Consider the following 18,702-nt stretch of genomic DNA (forward strand, 5'->3'; position numbering starts at 1 on the left):
AGTTGGACATTTTTTAAGAACCCCCAAAATTGCAACCTCAATAACGGCACAACGGTTGGGCCGATTGAATTGAAACTCGGTACACAGTTAGGTCTCCATCAGATAATTCATCTGCATGTGTTAAGGTTGGGGTGCTACAGCACGTGCGCACGTGCAGGGGGCGCTCCCAGATCTCGAGAACGGCTGGGCCGATTGCGCTCAAATTTGGTACACAGTTGGGGACCAGTTAGTAGGGTGCCGTGCAAAAGTCAGTTTGGATCCCGCTTGCACGTGCGCACGTGCAGTGTGCCGCTTCCAGATCTCGAGAACGGCTAGGCCGATTGCGCTGAAATTTGGCACATCGCTAAAGACCGGTTAGTAGGGTGCAGTGCACAAGTTAGTTGGAGGTACCCCCTCGCAATTTCGCACGTGCAAGGCCCATCCTCTCGCTCGCTCCGTTGGTCGCCCAAAAGGCGTTTTACTGGTTTTAGAGAACAGAAAGGGGTTAGTTAAATTATTTTAACTGACAGTAGCGGCGGAACACCTTCAATTAAGGGGGGCACTGCCGACTTTTGGTCCCATTCTTTCCATGCAACGCCCATAGGGCTAATGTTAAAATGCCAAAATCAAAGGGGGGCACGGTGCCCCGGTGCCCTCCCCGTTCCGCCGCCTATGTTAACTGATATTTGAAACTTGGACCTCAATCATCTTCCTACAAGACACAAGTCAACGATAAGTAGCTGGAAAAGGTTATCTTTGTCAGAGGCGGATCCAGCTCAGAGTTTTTTGGGGGCAAACCATAACAATTTATCGATTCTTTCCAAGCCTCGTCCATTGGCGTAATGTTAAAATTATGCCGTTGGGGGGGGGGGCAAATGTCCATTTTGCCCCCCTCCCTGGATCCGCCACTGATCTTTGTGTCAACAATGACGCTATCGGACAGATTATAGAAAAGATGTTCTTGGTTGGAAGTCCATAAATATGTATTGCTTAGTAACAGCCTAATGATATCATCAGCAGTCAGCACTTCAATGGGTATGAAGGAATTGTGCTCAGCGGACGAATCAAACATTACATAATGGACACTTCAGTTTTATCTGTCATACTTTTTATCCTGGCTTCATGTCTCTGCCAGTCTAAATGCATTTGTCTTGTTAGAGCAGTCCTTAGTTAGGTTCTTCTTTTTTAAGAAGTTAGGCTAAGTGGATACTCGAATACATGGCAGGGTACTCGAATACATGGCAATACACGTGTGTGTCGCACGTGCCACGTGCAAAAACTGAGCACCTTATAAGTGCCTACATGTGCGACCGTGTCCGACCCATAGCGCCCATAGCAAGCTATCGTTCCTATCTTTAAAGTTTATCAACTGTTCGACAACCTATCCAGGATCAATGATGTGTGATGAAGTTCTATGGTCTACTATGGACGTCAAACCCCTTGAGGCCCCACTTTTTTGCGATAATTTTTAAATGCGTCAGCTCTCGTTGACAATATTCTGGCAATGTGTGTTTTAGAACCTGCCGAAACTTTTATTACTAAGGTATTTTGACGCCAAACGATTATGAAAGGTACTTCTCATTCACTCGTAATGTTAAATTTCACGGAACGAATCTGCTGTTTGGGTAGAGGCTACGCGCTCATGGGGCGAAGCCACGCAATGACGTCAGCGCTAAGCTCCGCCCTACCCCTCCGGCGCTCCTTGCCCGGCGACCGGTCACTCGCGTCTCTCGCTCCATTCAGGCTTGATGGTGGGCGGTAGCTGGTAGCGGTAGCGGGCGCTGGTAGATGGCATTTAGAGCAGATGGCGCTGGTGGCGGGGCTCGAGTGTGGCCGAGCGCAAGCCTCTGCCCGGGCCTGAATTGACCTTAGCATTACGAGTGAATGAGAAGTACCTTCCATAATCGTTTGGCGTCAAAATACCTTAGTAATAAAAGTTTCGGCAGGTTCTGAAACATACATTGCCAGAATATTGTCAACGAAAGTTGACGCATTTGAAAATTATCGCAAAAAGTGGGGTCTCAAGGGGTTTGACGTTCATAGTAGTAATTGATGACCTCAACTTCGAGCGCCGTGTCGATAGTATCTACACTTTGAACTTCAGCTCCGTAACTGTTGACCTTTTGTGTAGCATGCAGGTGAGGTGGGCGTTATCTTCAATGCTATTCTATACGTCTCTATTTTATATGCACCTACCAATCATAAATATGCTCGTATTGTAAAATGATTTATTTGATCATTTGCTTGCATGGCAATTCAGTTTCCGACATTTAGCAGCAATATCATCGAAGTAACAACATCATGGCTCCCAAGCAGCTTCAGACGCAAAAATGCGACTTTCTGCGAATTTTGAATAACGCTATAAGCGTAAAATATCGCCGCATTATCCAAAGTCTTCATCAAAAGTTGCTGGAATTTCAGTGTTCAGAGAAATTAGAGCCAAAAGGTGAATCAATAAGTGACATTTATTTTCTTTGACGGCACAAATTATAATGTTATGATCGAATGATCTTATGATGATGATGGTACTGCATGAAACATTATATTAAGACCATGTTTTAAATAACGGAACAGAATCAAACTATGAGAGTCAAACCTATCCAGCAATGGGCCTGGCCAGCAGTATCCCCACGCTCAACTCGTTGAGCCTAAAATCCCAATGATTTCTTCTCGCACAAAACCGCTCAGCGTTTACAGTTGACCCGTTGGGCAGCCAAGGTTGACCCGTGAGGCAATCACAGCTCACCCGTTGCATTATACCACTGTGCATGTCGCAGCGGCCCGCCGTATAGAGCCACCCACTTGTCCTTTTTAACAATGCAGTTACTCCGAGCCCGGCAGAGTTTCTTTATACATTTGACGCCTGTGTCTATTGACAGTGTTCCGTTGACCCCGCGCCCGAGTTTACTGGCAATGACCTGTAGACCCTTTCATGTATCTACTGATAGTGAACAGTAGACCCCAGAGCTCACGTCTATTGACAATGATCTATAGACCCCACTCAGGTGTCTATTGACAGTGGTCGGTAGAGCCGGCGCCCAGCAGAGCTCGCTTGGAGACCATGGGCGCGAAGATGGCGTAGCCGACTCCTGCTCCGGCGCAAACGGCTATCATGATCCACGAGCTGTACGTCATGGTGGCCAGCATGAGGAAGTAGCCGCAGGTGACCTGAAGGCGGAGGTGCGACAATGGTCAATGCGGCCAGGGGTGAGAGGGTAGACAGTGGTAATGGTGCACAGTGCACACATTTCTGAGTTGTATTTGATGATTTGAACACCCATCTCTATCTGACTTGTTCCGTGGCGATTAGTCCTGATATTGGCCTGATGTCATCATCATCGATGGCCTTTACGTTGCGTAAAGTTGCAACTGAACCTAGCCTCTGTGAAATTATTATAATGTAGAAAAATAAATACTGCCCATAATTTTCCAAATTGATAGTGCCGCTGCCAGTGATCGATATACAGCAAAATACTAGTGCTAGATTAAAATAGATAATTTTCACCAAACCATATTCTACTAACCTGATAACTGGCAAGGCACGCAAATCCGACCACATGCAGGCTGGGATCGACACATTATCGCCTCAAGCGGTGGGGGTAAAATAATTTTTGTCTTCGAATGTCATACACGTCAGCACAATTATGTCAACTTTTTTGGAGAACAATCTTCCAGCGTCATATAAAATTTGAAAGAATCTTGGCTACAGTAAAAAAAAAAACTTACTTGCACAATATGCAGGAAGACTTGAACCCTGAAAAGAAAAGAAAAACGAATGTGAAATGTAAATAACCAAGAATTACGAAAGGCATACAAATTGGAGGCGTCTGCTATCAAAATAATCCAAAGTCTATAAACGAACATAAAAGAATGGAAGAATTGAATACCGTAATTTAACGCTCAATGCTTTATAAGCTCTTGCTGATAGATTTATTTAGCTAGATAGATATACTAGTTTTGGACTTTGTAAGGTGTTTTACTTCCTTCCTTCATCACTCACCAGTGTCCAGGAGACGACAGTCTGGAAGAAGCTATTTTGTCGACGAGGATTAACCTGCAAAACACACAATCGAATGTCATAAGAGCTGTCTGTTGTTGAAAAGTTAAGTCCAGGGTGTTGGTGCAAAGTACAAAGACCTTGTAAGTTGTAACATTAGGTGCTCCACCGTTGATCAAATTGAGATTCAGTTGATCAAGGCGAGATCAGGTTAAGTACGACGCAAGATGATTGGCCGGTACTTCATCAGCTGCCATGAGTTAACATTGGAAGGGTAAAAGATGTAGCTGTGTTTTCAATTAATTACTATCCCATTGATAAAGAATTTCTCACTGAACTAGAAAACAGCGTCCCCCTCCCCCTAAAGTGCGCTGTATAGCCAAAATTTACGATTGGAAAGTGTCGTAGAATTGGCTGCGCCTTCCACCAAGGAGTGGTCTCGCTGCACTATCCGGACTTAAAGTACTAAACCATCTGGACAGTGACCTGAAGACCTTGAGGCCCTCGTAGAGAGCGGCCATGACGCCGACTCCCAGACAGGCGGCAGTCAGCGTGCCGGCGTCGTGGATGCCGAAAGATTTGAACCAGAGCTTGAAGGTGTTATTGCCAAAAAACGTCATCTGAAACAAAGTGCATAGTTTATTTTAAAAGTTGCCAAGACGAGCTGCAACTAATAAAATGACTTAAGACTAGCAAAAATGATAAAAAGATGTATATTATTTGGTGGTGAGCTGGTTTGCATGCTCAAAAGAAGCGTCACATGATAATAAGCATTAAGCATGTCTATCACAGAATGGTGTAATTGTGAATCGCTCCTAATGTACCGAGTTCGAACATGCACTTACAACTATCTGATTTAGTTATTAAGTACATAGATTTATAGTGTCACGCACCTGCATCATCATCATATCGCCTAGTTCGGCACCCATAGAGTCTTCTGTGAGTGCCACGGGAGTGTCTCCACTGGCACCGGAAGGAGGCGGATCCACGGCTGTGCTGACCAGCATTGGAACCGCTGCTGGCGACATTTGGCCAATCAGAGACATCGCAGTAGCCATAACACTTCGGCATGCGACATAATTGAAGCAGAAATTGACAAAAGTGATGTGAATATCGGGATACTAACAACGATTAGTTTCAATTTTTACAAGCAGTATACTTCAAGCAAAAGTGGTGTTCGCTTTTTTTTTCTTTTTTGAATTACAAGCCCCGAGGACATTATATACTCATCACCTTCGCTGTTAATGTCATATTTTTCTGTACCTAATAAAACTAAGTGATCTTTTAAGTTGAGTATTTATACTGACACGATAGATATCAAGCTGAGGGAGACCATTTATTCAAAGTTTGTTGCATCGGACTGACCGACCTTGATCTAAACCTGAGTCCCGCTGGGGTGGACAGAATCTGCACCCTCCCGTTTTTCGCCAATAACTTCTAAGCGCGTTTGACCCGCGACGTCAAACTTTAAGCACTTCAGCATGATACATCAATTTAACATCTTTCCTAAAATTTTGAGCGAAATCCGTTTTTTTTTTTTTTTAGAAAATGACGTTTAAGTTACGTCGTGTCTACCATTTTCGCTTCAAAAACTGCAAAGCTTCAAACACCTTAAACATCTCCAGTTTTTTAGGAATCAAGACGTAACAAAAAAAAAAACTTGAAAGCAATCATACATTGTCTTTTGAGTAGCAAGCTCAGTTCTTTTTTGAAACTTCTTGATTTTGGTCCTGATCTTTTTTCCAGCTGTGTTTTAAATCAATATAAAATCAAAAATTTGAAGCTTATCGAAAGAACCTAAAAATATATATGTTAGAATAGTGGTCTCTGTGCACCTACCTTCCCATTTTTAGAAGAGTTTGGTAAAAATGTAGGAGTTATAGAACTTTTTATGACGTCATGTCACACACAATTTTCAACAAATGATTTTTTTCAGTTCTAGACCTCCTACGGGAACAAAAATAGCACCATGCAATTCATCGTGAAAAACTATAAGACGAATATCTTTTTAGGTCTTAGCAATCACTTCAAAACTTGATCTGACCTTGACCTGACCTCGAACTAAAATTCATTAAAGGGACCCTCCCACCTTCAAAAAAGTTTATGAATTGGCATGAAAGTGATGTCGCTCGGTTCAGAAAGAGCGAAAACGAATATCTACCAAATTTCACCGAAAAATATTCACCGGTTTTCAAGATATTAGACTTTTACTTTTGTTTACTTTTTGGGATCTCCGCTGTTCCTAGCGACTTTATTTGGAAGCAATAGTTTGGCAGCTGAAAGAGCGGCATTTGTTGCGCGCAAAGCAGCATATACCACCGCGTGCTATAAAACGTTTTAGTCAAACATTTAAAAATCGTTAGATATCTGCGCTGACGTCACACATTCAGAGGGGTATTCCTATGCATTAGCCCCTCTGAATCAAAATGCTGCAATTTTGAAATTCAATATTTCCGATTTAAGGCATTTCTCGATGCTGTGAGTGCCGAAACCGGTAATTGTGAGCCAGGGACCCCATTTTGGCTATCTCAACTCAAATCTAATGTTAAGGTGGGAGGGTCCCTTTAAACTGTGGTCCGTTGAATTCTATGAATAAAATGACCCATAGACATGTATCATACATGCCCTTTTCATATACCGTTTTTGGTGACTTAACCTGACCTTGAACTTGACCTTTCCATGACACTGTATGCAAAGTATCTTTTCTTGATGGCCTTGGAACACGTTTTGGGTCTCAGTCCATTCTTCGCCTACATACTGCGCTCCAAAGTCGATAAGGTAGAAACTTCATTTTTCACCCTTGACCTGACCTCGATCTGACTAATGACCTAGTTTGGCAAAAAAGACTCAAATCTCTGTCTTGTTGAGAGATTTCGATTGCCCTTTTCCCCGTTTTTCTACGACCATCGGTTCGTAAGTTAGGCAGGGGCAAAATATGCCACCCCCCCCCCCCCCCCCCAGCATGGCGCGTATTGCTGGAAAGCTCAACGGGGCGCGGGTTAAAGGAAATATATCACTTCCCCATGTTATCTCCTTTTTTGCTCTAGTTTCACGAATTTTATGCTTAAAATGATTAGGAAAAAATAATGAATACTTACATGCAAATATAATTTTTATTTTTTATACAGAAAAAAACTATTTTCTCTCTTTGGTAGAAGCTAGATAGTGTCTGCAGCGGAAGCAAATTACGCATTAACCCGGCACCGCCTGGGCTATTTCCGTACCCACGACAGCCTGGGGGGTCGGATCCGACCCCCCCCCCCTGTTATCTCGAGAACCAATGGTTGTATCGAGCCCCGCGAGGCGGCGTTCGAAAGGTCTCTACGAGACCTTCCTAAAGCACTCTTAACCCTCGCCCGTATTGGTGTTTTTCCAGCCGCGAACGTATACGGGGGGTCCGTTGGACCCCCCTTGCCGTTTCGCCCCTGATCGAGCTAGAGCTTCGCGGAAAAACGAGCGTGTTGCCCGTGACGAGAGGAAGCCGATGATACCCAATTTTAAGGTTCTAGGTTATTGGTTGACTTTGCAGGTCAGGTCAATGACCCCAAAGGTGGGAAAATCGGGACCTGTTAGAACGTCGTAAAGTGTGGCTGCTATGGGGTTTTTCGGGGTGCTGATCACGAATATCATGTTAGTTTTGATCACAGATGATGTCTTCATGTATTTAGGCCAGGTCGGGTCATGTCAGGTCAGGTCAACCAGTAAGGGTATTCGTAGTAGGTGGCAACCGCCTCTGACAGCTTCGTAACATGTTACGAAGGCACCAAAACCACTTCGTAAATGTTCATATGGTTGCTAAATTCGAATTCAGCTCCAAAAACTGGCCTAGAAACATGTAAAACTCGAAAAAGTGAACCGAGGTCATCAAAGGTCAATGACCTGACCTGACCTTCAGGTGACCTTGACACCCACCCTAATGCATGGGGGCAACATCATATCACATGTTTCAACGCTTGAAACCACGAAAAGACTGCAAACACGCGGCTAATGCGAGCCGACATACGCCGAATCGCGATTCCAGCCAAACATGGTCTCGAAAAGTAGGTCACAGGTCAAAGGTTATTTGGGTCAGGGTCATGAAATTTTCAGGGTAGGTGTGAAATTGATGAACGCGAGGGTACTGAAAGTTTCGTCGCGATCGGCCGCTTTTTACGCGAGTTATTCGCGAAAAACCATGGGGGGTCCGTTCGACCGCTCCCCTATACGGGCGAGGGTTACGATTTTAAGATTGAGGTCAACTTTCGGGTCAAGGTCAGGTCAAAGGTCAAATTCTGGGGTTTTGCATGATTAGGCTTACGGACAGCGGAATCGATAGCTGCTGCTCGAAACTCCCCAAAAATGAACTCAAAGACCTAGTGAAGGTACCATGTGCGTATAGGGGTCATACTTGGTACGGGTCAAGCTCAGGTCAGGTCACGAAAGGTCACGGTTTTCACTTTCTGCTACATGGGCGTGCGACACATGTTCTATGGCTTATTTTTCACAACGAATCCGATGGTAATGGTTATATGTAATCCCCAGGTCACTGTGCTGGTGATAAGTGTGCATTGAAAGCATAAAACATCGTTTATACCATACATAACTAAACGAGGGCTAAGAAAAAAAGTCAATTTTCAACTTTTTATTTTTGACATAAAAATGCACTTTTCTAGACGAGCGTTGTCCCAGAAATCTAGTGGTGCCATTTGTTTTTACATGCGATGTTCAAAAGTGCCTCTAATTCACGAAAGTGCTTATGACGTCACCACGCCCTATACATGTTGGAGCTATTTTTTACAATATGGGGGTCAAAATTCAAAAATCAAGATAGAAAGCTGGAATTTGGGACATCCTATGTTCTAATAGAGCTCTATAGCATATATTCCGGTTTTTATAATAGGTACTCAAAATTTTGGATTTTATTAGCTGTTTTCCAAAAAATAAAGTTTTTTGAATTTTTAGGGGTGAAAAACGCATTTTATGGAAAATCCGAGATGACCATTTTAACCCGCGCCCCACTGGGGGGGGCTATTTATAGCCCCCCTCCCGTTTTTCTGCAATAACTTCCAAACCGCTTGACGTATCGACGCCAAACTTTCAGTACCTTAGGCTGCATCAATTTGACACCTTGTGTCAAAATTTAAACTTCGTACCTACTATAGGTGGGCTGGAAATGACGTCAGAGTGACGTCATGTTCGGCCGATTTCGACGCAAAACATTGAACCACGGCAATCGCTCCCAAGAGCTCGGTTTTTAAGCTAGATCCAATTTCTTTGCATGAGAGGACTCAAAATAGACTGCGCTATCAAACTGCTATCTCGGATTTTCGAAATTTTGAAAATTTTGAAAATTTTATATAATAATATCCAAAATTTATATTTTTATATTTTTTTCAAAAAGTTTTTGACTTTTCGAAAAAAACCGGAATATATATAATAGAACGCATTATTATGACTAACTCTAGCAAGTTTTAGCTAAATATCTTTAAAAATGGCCAAGTTTTACGCATTATTGCAAAAAAATTCACAATTATTAATTTTTCATATCAATTTTTCAGCACGTATTTGACATCGTACGCCAATATAAATAGCACCATCGTGTTCCTGAGCTCAAACTGCATCCAATAGACACCTTTTTTTGAAAAATTTCAACTTCAAAATTTGACCTTTTTTGACCTGAAAGTGACCTAACATAAGCTAAATACGACACAAAATGACCTCGAATAACACAGACGACATCAAATTCGAAATCTCTGACCTAAATGGACCATGAAACATGTGTCACGTGACCGACGCATTATATAATATTTTCGTGACCTGTGATGACCTGACCTTGACCTGAAAATCAAAGTACAAGTTTGGTACCCTCAGGGTAACTAGAGCATCTGTTCCCGAGTGTATGATCCAAAAATGAGCCTGATCTGACTTGTAAGACGGCGGCCAGAGCCCAAAAAGTGATCAAGCCAAAATGCTAATAATTTTTACTTTGACCTGACCTGTGACGTCATCGGTGACCTCGAGGTCAATGAAATTAGGTTTCGCTCGACAGTTTTTCCGGAGCTATCAGGCGCCGTTTGAATTTTGACGATCGGCTCAGTAGTTTCGGAGTTAGGAGGGGGGCTATGAATAGCCCCCCCCCCCCCAGTAGGGCGTGTTATACGCAGACCCCAGCGGGGCGCGGGTTAAAGAACTTGTTGAGTTGCGTCGAATTATGTCCTTAACCCTCGCATGTGTAGGGGGGGGTCGGATGGACCCCCCCCCCCCCATGGTTTTTCGCGAATAACTCGCGTAAAAAGCGGCCGATCGCGACGAAACTTTCAGTACCCTCACATTGATCAATTTTACACCTACCCTGAAAATTTCATGACCCTGACCCAAATGACCTTTGACCTGTGACCTCTTTTCCGAGACCATGTTTGGCCGGAATCGCGATTCTGCGTATGTCGGCTCGCATTAGCCGCGCGTTTGCAAGCTTTTCGTGGTTTCAAACGTTCAAACATGTGATTTGATGTTGCTTCCATGCATTAGGGTGGGTGTCAAGGTCACCTGGAGGTCAGGTCAGGTCATTGACCTTTGGTGACCTCGGGTGACCTCGGTTCACTTTTTCGAGCTGTACATGTTTCTAGGCTAGTTTTTGGAGCTGAATTCGAATTTAGCAACCATTAAAACATTTACGAAGTAGTTTTGGTGCCTTCGTAACATGTTACGAAACTGTCAGAGGCGGTTGACACGTACTACGAATACCCGTCACGATGCCTACTGGTTGACCTGACCTGACCTGACCCGACCTGGTCTAAATGCTTAAAGACATCATCTGTGATCAAAACTAACACGATATTCGTGATCAGCACCCCGAAAAACCCCTTAGCAGCCACACTTTACGACTTTCTAACAGGTCCCGATTTTCCCGACTTTGGGTCATTGACCTGACCTGGAAGGTCACCTAATGACCTAGGACCTTAAAATTGGGTATCATCGGCTTCCTCTCGTCACGGGCAACACGCTCATTTTTTCCGCGAAGCTCTAGCTCGATCAGGGGCCAAACGGCAAGGGGGGGTCCAACCGACCCCCCCTACACATTAGAAGCTGGCAAACGCCGCACACATGCGAGGGTTAATTTGCAATTTGCTTTAACCCGCGCCCTGGTGGGGTCTGTTTATAGCGCGACCTGGTGGGGGGGGGGGCTATTTTTTGCCCTCCCTCGTATCTCCGAAACTACTGGACGGATCCACAAAACTCAAACGGCGTTCGAAAGGCCTGTCAAATTTGTCGAAGGAAACCAAATTTCATTGACCTCGGGGTCACCGATGACGTCACAGGTCAGGTCAAAGATGAAATGTTTCACCGTTCACGAGTCTTCTAGGGAATGCGCTATAACACCGAGGAAAACGCATTTTGTCGAGAATCAGCGATAGGGCGTCAGTTGCCTAGTAGATATGTTGCTATTAGAGGTCACTGACAATACCAGGTCACGTCACAGGTCAGGTCACCAAGGGTCACAGGTCAGGTCACATGAGCCCAACTTTACTAAGGTTGTGTGATGCATGTTTTATGGCCAATTTTTCATTTCCAACTCAATGGTGTTGGTTATAAGACTATCAGGTACGGCTTAGGTCACTTTCTGGTGAAGTTCAGGTCAAGGTCAGGTCAAGGTCAGGCCAAAAAAAGGTCAAATTTTAAAGTTGATAGTTTTGCATAAAATGGGTATTGATTCGATGCAGCTCGTCACGGGGAGTCTAATGGTGGTCTTTGTTTTGCGCTACAGGGTCTAGAATTGCTAAAAATTGAGTTTGAAAATTTGACGTCATCAATTTTGAACAGTTTTTTTCGTTATAACTTCACCAAAAAAAAGAGGTATCAATCTCAAATTTGGTATGTGGATGGAAGGCGGTAAGGAATATCACATATATTCCGGTTTTTGCGAAATTCAAAAAACTTTTTGGATTTTTCGATCATTAAATCAAAAAAAATATTTTTTGATTTTTGGGGGTCAAAATCCAAAAATTTCAAAAATCCGAGATAGCAGTTTTGTAGCCCTGTCAATTCTACAGCTTTTATGTTTAATCATTTTTCTGTATTTGCAAAGCTATAGGCCTGACAGCTCTTCCCGCGAAACCCTTTTTTGGGTCGAAAACGGCAGAACATGACGTCACTCTGACGTCATTTCCGGCCAACCTATCATAGCCTTTGGAAAAAATTTTTGGTCACCATGTGTAAAATTGATGTCCGGGAGGGTACTGAAAGTTTGGTGACGATCGGCGCAGCAGTTCTAGAGATATATCGAAAAGTCTGGAGAGGGGCAAAAAATAGCCCCCACCAGGTCGCTGGTTAAACATTGATTTTAGGCGATTTTTTAAACATTTACCACTTTTTGACTGAAAACGCCATGTAGTTACATCACTAAAATCGATATATATATATATATATATATATATATATATATATATATATATATATATATATATATATATATATATATATATATAATTGGAAAATTTTCTTAAAAATTACACAGAAGACGTCAAATTGATGGGGGAGAAGGTATGCCAAGTTTCAAGTTGATAGCGTAAGCGGTTCATGAGTTATTCGAGAAAAACGGAGGGGGGTCGGATCCGACCTCCTCCCCCCCAGGCGGTTGCGGGTTAACCAATCATATCACCTAGCTCTGACCAACTGCATGCTGATTGGCTGACGATTGGCGTCTGCCATAGGTGGCTGCATTCTTGGAATTCTTCCGTAAAGGAAATATTTCTGCGCAAGGGAATGATTTCGGGACGAGAAATGGAGTGGCTTTGCCTAGGGTGATCGTTGGGCCGTAAAAGCTCCTGATTTGTGCTAATCTCAGCCCAAGCTACAAAACTGCTATTTCAGTTCAAAACCCCTTTTTGAATGACAAATGTCGTATATTTCCTTTAAACATATATCGGCCTCAGCTTAAATATTATCTGATTGTAAAAATAAACGGAGATTTTGAATCCGTTCTTATGAATAACTTATGAGACCTTATGTCATCAGCAAGAAGACGGATGGTCAAAATATTTCAATGATATCTAATTAAAATATGATTATCAACTTTCCACAATTGTTCAACTGGCGTAGTCTTTCTTTCCTCTAAACGTGGAGACCGCGTACTTGTATATTTTTACCCAGTGTTCAATTTATAACAATTTTTCGACTTATCAAGCTTATGATGACGCAATCACACCATCCTTGTCTTGAATGTGTCTCCTTCACATGTGTATGTTATGTAGGTGCAATGTTCACCAAAGTGATGCACTCAATGCTCATGCATCTATGTATATTCTATATCTATAGAAGTTATATCAATCTTATCAATGGACAGGCGACACTCACAATGGTATCAATATCCTATTGTGGCGATAACCCACTGAACGTCCCACTTGAATAATTAGTAGGTATCTAATGCCTCTTGCCCGGTCCATTCATGGATGGAGTCATAGTAAAGCTCTTATGCCTGTAGGCCAAATAAATAACGAGATCGTGGGAAAAATCCCCAATGGCTCAAACATAGATAACATGAATCTGAATGGCTCAGGTCAAGAATGGCTCAAATAAAATTTAGATCCTAGCCTCGAGCTATGATGATCAGATCCACCCAGGTCACCGATCCAATACTTGAATTAATGCACAATGCACATTGCACATTGCACAAGTCTGATGCCATAGTACTAAATCTCGTCCCTGGCGTCTTCGCTTCGAATTTGCAAATTCGAACAGGTGCAACTGCGAGGGTTTTGTTGCAATGAAACAAGACACGCTAAGGCAAGTACGTTGTGTGACATAATGAGCAATAATTACACTCCTAGAGCAATAATTACACTCCTACTATCTATTCTGCTGGTTGCTCTTACCTGCTGCGGGGGCCGGGGCCGCTCGACAGCCGACCCCGCACACCACTACCGCCAGCAGCAGCGGCACCGGCAGCGCTCGTCGTGACGACCTCATGGTGCACCCTTTTCAGCCGCTGAGCACACACCGAGCACCGGAGACCAGCGCCGGAGCACACGCCGAGCACCGGAGAGCACCGCAGGAGCGCTACAACAGCAGCCGTCACCGGCAGACCCGTGTCTGTCCTATCGCGGCCGTCGCCGGGGACCCGCCGTGATTTGCAGAATGTGAGGGAGGATAGAGGGCTCGGCAGATAATCCGTGGGGGTGTCCGCTACTCGTCAAGAGGGTCTCTGCGTCAGCCAGATAACACGCGAATTGGAACGGCACGGTCCTTCGTATCTGAAGGACCGTGCACCAAATACGGGATGCAGTTCCCGGAATACAATGTACCAATCACTTTGTGTCTCATGTTCGAACGCCACCACACCAATTGCTACTTGAATCCGAAGTTCCAAAGGTTTGAGAGGAGCTTCTTAAAGTTTGTGTGAAGATTAATGATTCAGTTATCAGCATGCCGTATATTCCTATCATTGTCCTTGACTTTGATTAAGGACGCCAATGCAACTGAGAGTAAAGAACGTTATTAAATAATTGTATTTAATCCGCAAGCTGCTGGGGGAGGGACGACGAACCCACTTTTTTGCCGCGCTCTAGCTAAAAAACGGCGCGTGCCGCAGGCGCACCAAATTTTGGATACTATATAGTGGTAATTACTTCAAGTTTATTGTGACAAAGTTTTTTATTCTGATTGTTTTGGGTATTGAGGTTTTAGTGGCGTCATGATTTATGAATTAACCCTCGCACGACCAGGCCATTTCTCATAACACGAACGACCAGGGGGGGGGTTGTTACGACCCCCCCCCCCCCCCCTGGCGTTTCGAAACGGAAGGTCGTAGAGCTTAGCGGAAAAAACCAACGGATTGCTCTCAACGAGATCTCGCGATTGGTGGTATATTTTTTTGGTCCTAGGTCAACATTTGACCTACTTTTGACCGGTCAAAGGTCAAATTTTCGGAAAAATAGACTTTTTTCAACTTTCGGCGGCGATTGCGGCAAAACGGTGGGAGATATCGACTTGAAACCTTCACTATCGTGTTCCTTGATCAATTCTCTATCGTTTGGTATGTATTTCGTTTCCCTAGCTCTAAAAATGGCGCGTTGGGAGCGCCGGAAGTCGGCAAGGTCACAGTCGGCGGCAGAAATTCGAAAAATCAAAATTTAAATTTTTGAAATCTGATTGTATTTTTGGATTTGGGAGGTCCATTTGCTCCCTATAGAAGCTAATATTGCTGCATATTCCCATTGAGGTGACAAGAATTAGCAAAATAGTGGTTCGGGCGCTTTTCAAAAATAGTACCGGACGCTGTTCCTCTTGTGACGTCATAGCTCCGTGACCTGACCTGACCCGGTCAAATTTCTTATACCATATGATAGCCAATACTTGCCCCAACATGCATGGGAAGTTTCATCACGATCCATCAACCGATGTCCGTACCACCGGCAGGAAACCTCGGGCGTTGGCACTCAGTTTGTGAAAATCCGGCCGGAGGCTGTACCTCTTATGACGTCATAACTCCGTGACCTGACATGACCCGATCAATTTTTTTCGGCAAAAGATGCGCAAAGGTTGCCCCAGAGGGCATTGAAAATTTCAGCCCGCTACGACAAGCCGTTTAGCGTGCACTTCGAAAAAACCTCAGGGGGGGGGGTTGATACAACCCCCCCCCCTAGGCGTTCTAGGGTTAAACGGCATATGTTCAAAAAATCATAAAACCACAGAACAGACGTAGGGGCATGCCGTCAAAGCTATTAGACTGCCAAGTGCCAATACAATGAATAATCAAATGGCTAGCTTCGATTTTTGATTACCTATCGTTGTACATTTTTCAAAATCTTGGGCGGAATCTTGGAAAATTCTCGTGACAACTTCGCGACCATGATGCACGCATTTCTTACAATCGATCTTTTTCGACACAACACGTATGTGTATGTACGTATGTACTTGTATATGATAAAATAAATGTCACCATCGTGTTTTACGCTCAAAAGTACCCATAATACATTGTCCTATGCTACAAATACCAGCTTTGACTTTTGATTTTCGGTGATATATGCTGACCTGATTGACCTGACCAGTGACCTTGCCCCTGACCTATGCTTGACTGGCCCCTACATGAATCTGGCATTCGTGTAGCACTTCTATGAAGGGCTGTGCACAGTTTTGACAGAGTTTATGACGACTACGAGAGGCGCCCAGTGCGAGGTTCTAAGCTTCATGCTACTGAAAGCCCAATTTCAGGTGTTTGACCTGACCTTGACCCGACCTTTGACGTCAAAATTCATTTAGAAAATACTCGTCTGAAGCGTCTTGTCGCGTCCTTTCTTTTGCCGCCTCACGCGTTTCGCAGTGCCTATTGGTTCTCGAGTTATCGGCTGGGGGTGTATTAACATTAACGCCCCCTCCCCTCCCAGTGAACTGTGGTTGACCTGAGGTCATATTTGCAAGTTGACCTTCCAAGGTCAAACTATAGTTCATTCCATGCATCTTGACGATAGAAACACAATGCAAAAAGTAACCGCTTACAAGGTTTGAGCCAAAAGTTATTGTAGAAAATCTGTTTCCTCAAAAATCGTATATTTCGGCAGTTTTTGCCCCCAGCAGGCAAAACTGTTGACGTTTGGTCAAATCTGAGAGGAATAATCAGAAAGAACGTTGTATAGGGCTATCAAATGTGCTTTTCTGGGGCGCTGTAGCTCTCTTAGTTTTCGAGGTACGTACGCGTTGGCTTGTTGAATATTGTCGACCTTTGACCAGAAAATCGGCGAAATGTGGCCTTTAATGACCTCTGGTGACCTGACCTTTGACCTGACCAAAAAGTGACCGAAGTAATTTCGTCATAATTTTCACATTATTTCGAATATCGGCTTCTCCGTATCGCTACGTGGCCCAGGAGCCGGGTTAGAAGCGGAGTGTTCTAACACATCCCCTCCAGCCCCCCCCCCCCCCCAGCAGGGGATGGAAAGCCAGGACCCCAGCGGGGTGCGGGTTAATGGTTAGTCCCTAGCCTGAAACAAAGCAAACGCCTTGTTCTGAGCTCTGTTCGGGCGTTGATCGCAGATATCTAATTGGGAACGGTGGGGACATCAGAAGTCGTAGGTAGTGAACTGAGTACAAAGGCCATTCCAGTGTGACTCACCATATATTTATTCAACAGAACAAGACACTAATCAAGCGTTCATAAAGGCTCTATATGCGTAGGAGCACAACGCGAGCTCGCTCAGCAGCGACACACACAACATTGCCATACCTATCTTCATAGTTCATTTGACGCACGACGCTAATAAGTTTGGCGATAAGGACAGCTCAATGTGCGTTGTGCAGGCCCCCATTGGTCGGATTTGGAAGCGATGTGAGCAATTTGTTTGTTTTATTTCGCTGGCTTATGCCTTTTCAGTTTTTTACCGCATAGAAAAGATCTATGTAACGCGCCGCGGTGATTGAGCTCATTCCTTGGGGACGGGGCTGCAATGGTGGGCAGTCAGGCTGAACAGGTTTTTCTGTGACCAAGGATGAGGATGGGTTGGTCCTGAGGATTGATGGGACGGACGAAGACAAGCGCCGTGAATGTGTAGAGCACCGAGGCGAAATTTCTAATGAAGAAACTTGACGTCATTCAGCCAGAAATTCACAGTTCACGCAATGTCACGCCGATTTCGGTATACTCGTCACATATCCAACACTCAGTTACACGACTATCCTCAAAAACTGTTCGACCACAACATTTGGCGAGTGAGGCTCTCCACCCTTTGTGACGTAATTTCGTTGGCTGCCCACCTGCGCCGGGTTTTAGTACGGCCGTATACTCTCGAGCAGTCCCGTCCTCTGGCGCTCCAAAGGTGCTGCCATCTAGTAAACCTTCCGCTGCTGGTCCGGTGTAGTCGACAAGAAGAATGGAGATGCTGATTTCCACGACTCGATGTTGGGGTGACTCATGACTTCATCGGCCAGCGGGTGTCGAACTCGTTAGACAGACTGATGTCCCAAAACCTGCGGGATGTTATAAATGTCATTCAGTGTTCAACCATAAATGCTCACGATCATGCAATCAAACAATTCCGAAAGAAGCCGTGAACACAGTTAGCTATGCATAAAGGGAAACGATGTTCCACATGAAAAAGATCACGAGAAACGGAAGCTAAATAAAGCACAGAAAACTGTGAATTGTTTCTCAGATGTATCATTATAAAAAAAATTACTATCTAGTATCTAAACATTTGAGCTGATGCTTTGACACGAGCGTTGCTTCAATAGGTACCTACCTAGCCAATGCCCATGATGTGAGCAGATGAACTTTCTCTAACACCCCTCCCCCGGACCCCCCATCCCCCGACCACCGCGTCCCTCTCTCCGTACTCACCAGATGTCCACTATTTCTCCTGCACCTTGTAGCGGAAGCTCTCGCAGGCAGACAGGTTGGTACTGTACGGGCCGCCGGCCGCCAGTGGCTCGCCCGCCTTCATCGTGTACGGGTCCCAAAGGAACACGTAGTACAACGACAGCATGATAGCCGCCGAGGACACGCAAAACACGTAGCCGAGCACGGTGAGGATGCGCACGATCTTGATGTTGGGCCGCGGCTGCTGTTCAAACAGACGCTCCACGCCGCGATCGTCGGTGGAGGAGGCACGCTCCTCGCGACGGGACTCGTCGCGACCGCCGGGGCACGCCATCGCTGCCGATCTGAGCCGGTCGATAGAGCGGCCGTCGGAGACGACGACCGTCGGTGCCGATGGGCCGACGGGGTCGTCGGGCGCGCCGGCGCCGGCGCAGCACCA

At 44.7% G+C, this 18,702-nt stretch overlaps 2 protein-coding genes across 4 annotated transcripts; both read right to left on the minus strand.

The window, feature by feature from the left end:
• Positions 1–2,426: 2,426 nt before the first annotated feature.
• On the minus strand, positions 2,427–14,113 carry LOC122375589 (high affinity copper uptake protein 1-like). Of its 3 annotated transcripts, none has more exons than XM_043355087.1 (6): positions 13,828–14,113; positions 4,870–4,991; positions 4,367–4,596; positions 3,980–4,033; positions 3,706–3,733; positions 2,427–3,147 (listed from the first exon to the last, which is right to left on the minus strand). In XM_043355087.1, exons 1-6 carry the CDS (start codon positions 13,919–13,921, stop codon positions 2,989–2,991), a joined length of 687 nt encoding a protein of 228 aa, XP_043211022.1. In that variant the 5' UTR covers positions 13,922–14,113; the 3' UTR covers positions 2,427–2,988. The 3 variants fall into 3 exon arrangements, with proteins under 3 accessions (XP_043211022.1, XP_043211024.1, XP_043211023.1); XM_043355089.1 differs by having other exon boundaries at positions 4,463–4,596; positions 13,828–14,101; XM_043355088.1 differs by having other exon boundaries at positions 4,463–4,596; positions 4,870–4,994; positions 13,828–14,076.
• A 2,940-nt stretch (positions 14,114–17,053) lies between these two features.
• On the minus strand, positions 17,054–18,605 carry LOC122375584 (putative transmembrane protein INAFM2). The gene is made up of 2 exons (XM_043355079.1): positions 18,285–18,605; positions 17,054–17,914 (listed from the first exon to the last, which is right to left on the minus strand). The coding sequence occupies exon 1, from the start codon at positions 18,595–18,597 to the stop codon at positions 18,295–18,297; it is 303 nt and encodes a 100-aa protein (XP_043211014.1). The 5' UTR covers positions 18,598–18,605; the 3' UTR covers positions 17,054–17,914; positions 18,285–18,294.
• Positions 18,606–18,702: the final 97 nt, after the last annotated feature.

The sequence above is a fragment of the Amphibalanus amphitrite genome, unplaced genomic scaffold (assembly GCF_019059575.1).
Source record: "Amphibalanus amphitrite isolate SeventyFive unplaced genomic scaffold, NRLGWU_Aamphi_draft 001878F_arrow, whole genome shotgun sequence".
Classification (NCBI taxonomy): Eukaryota; Metazoa; Arthropoda; class Thecostraca; order Balanomorpha; family Balanidae; genus Amphibalanus; species Amphibalanus amphitrite.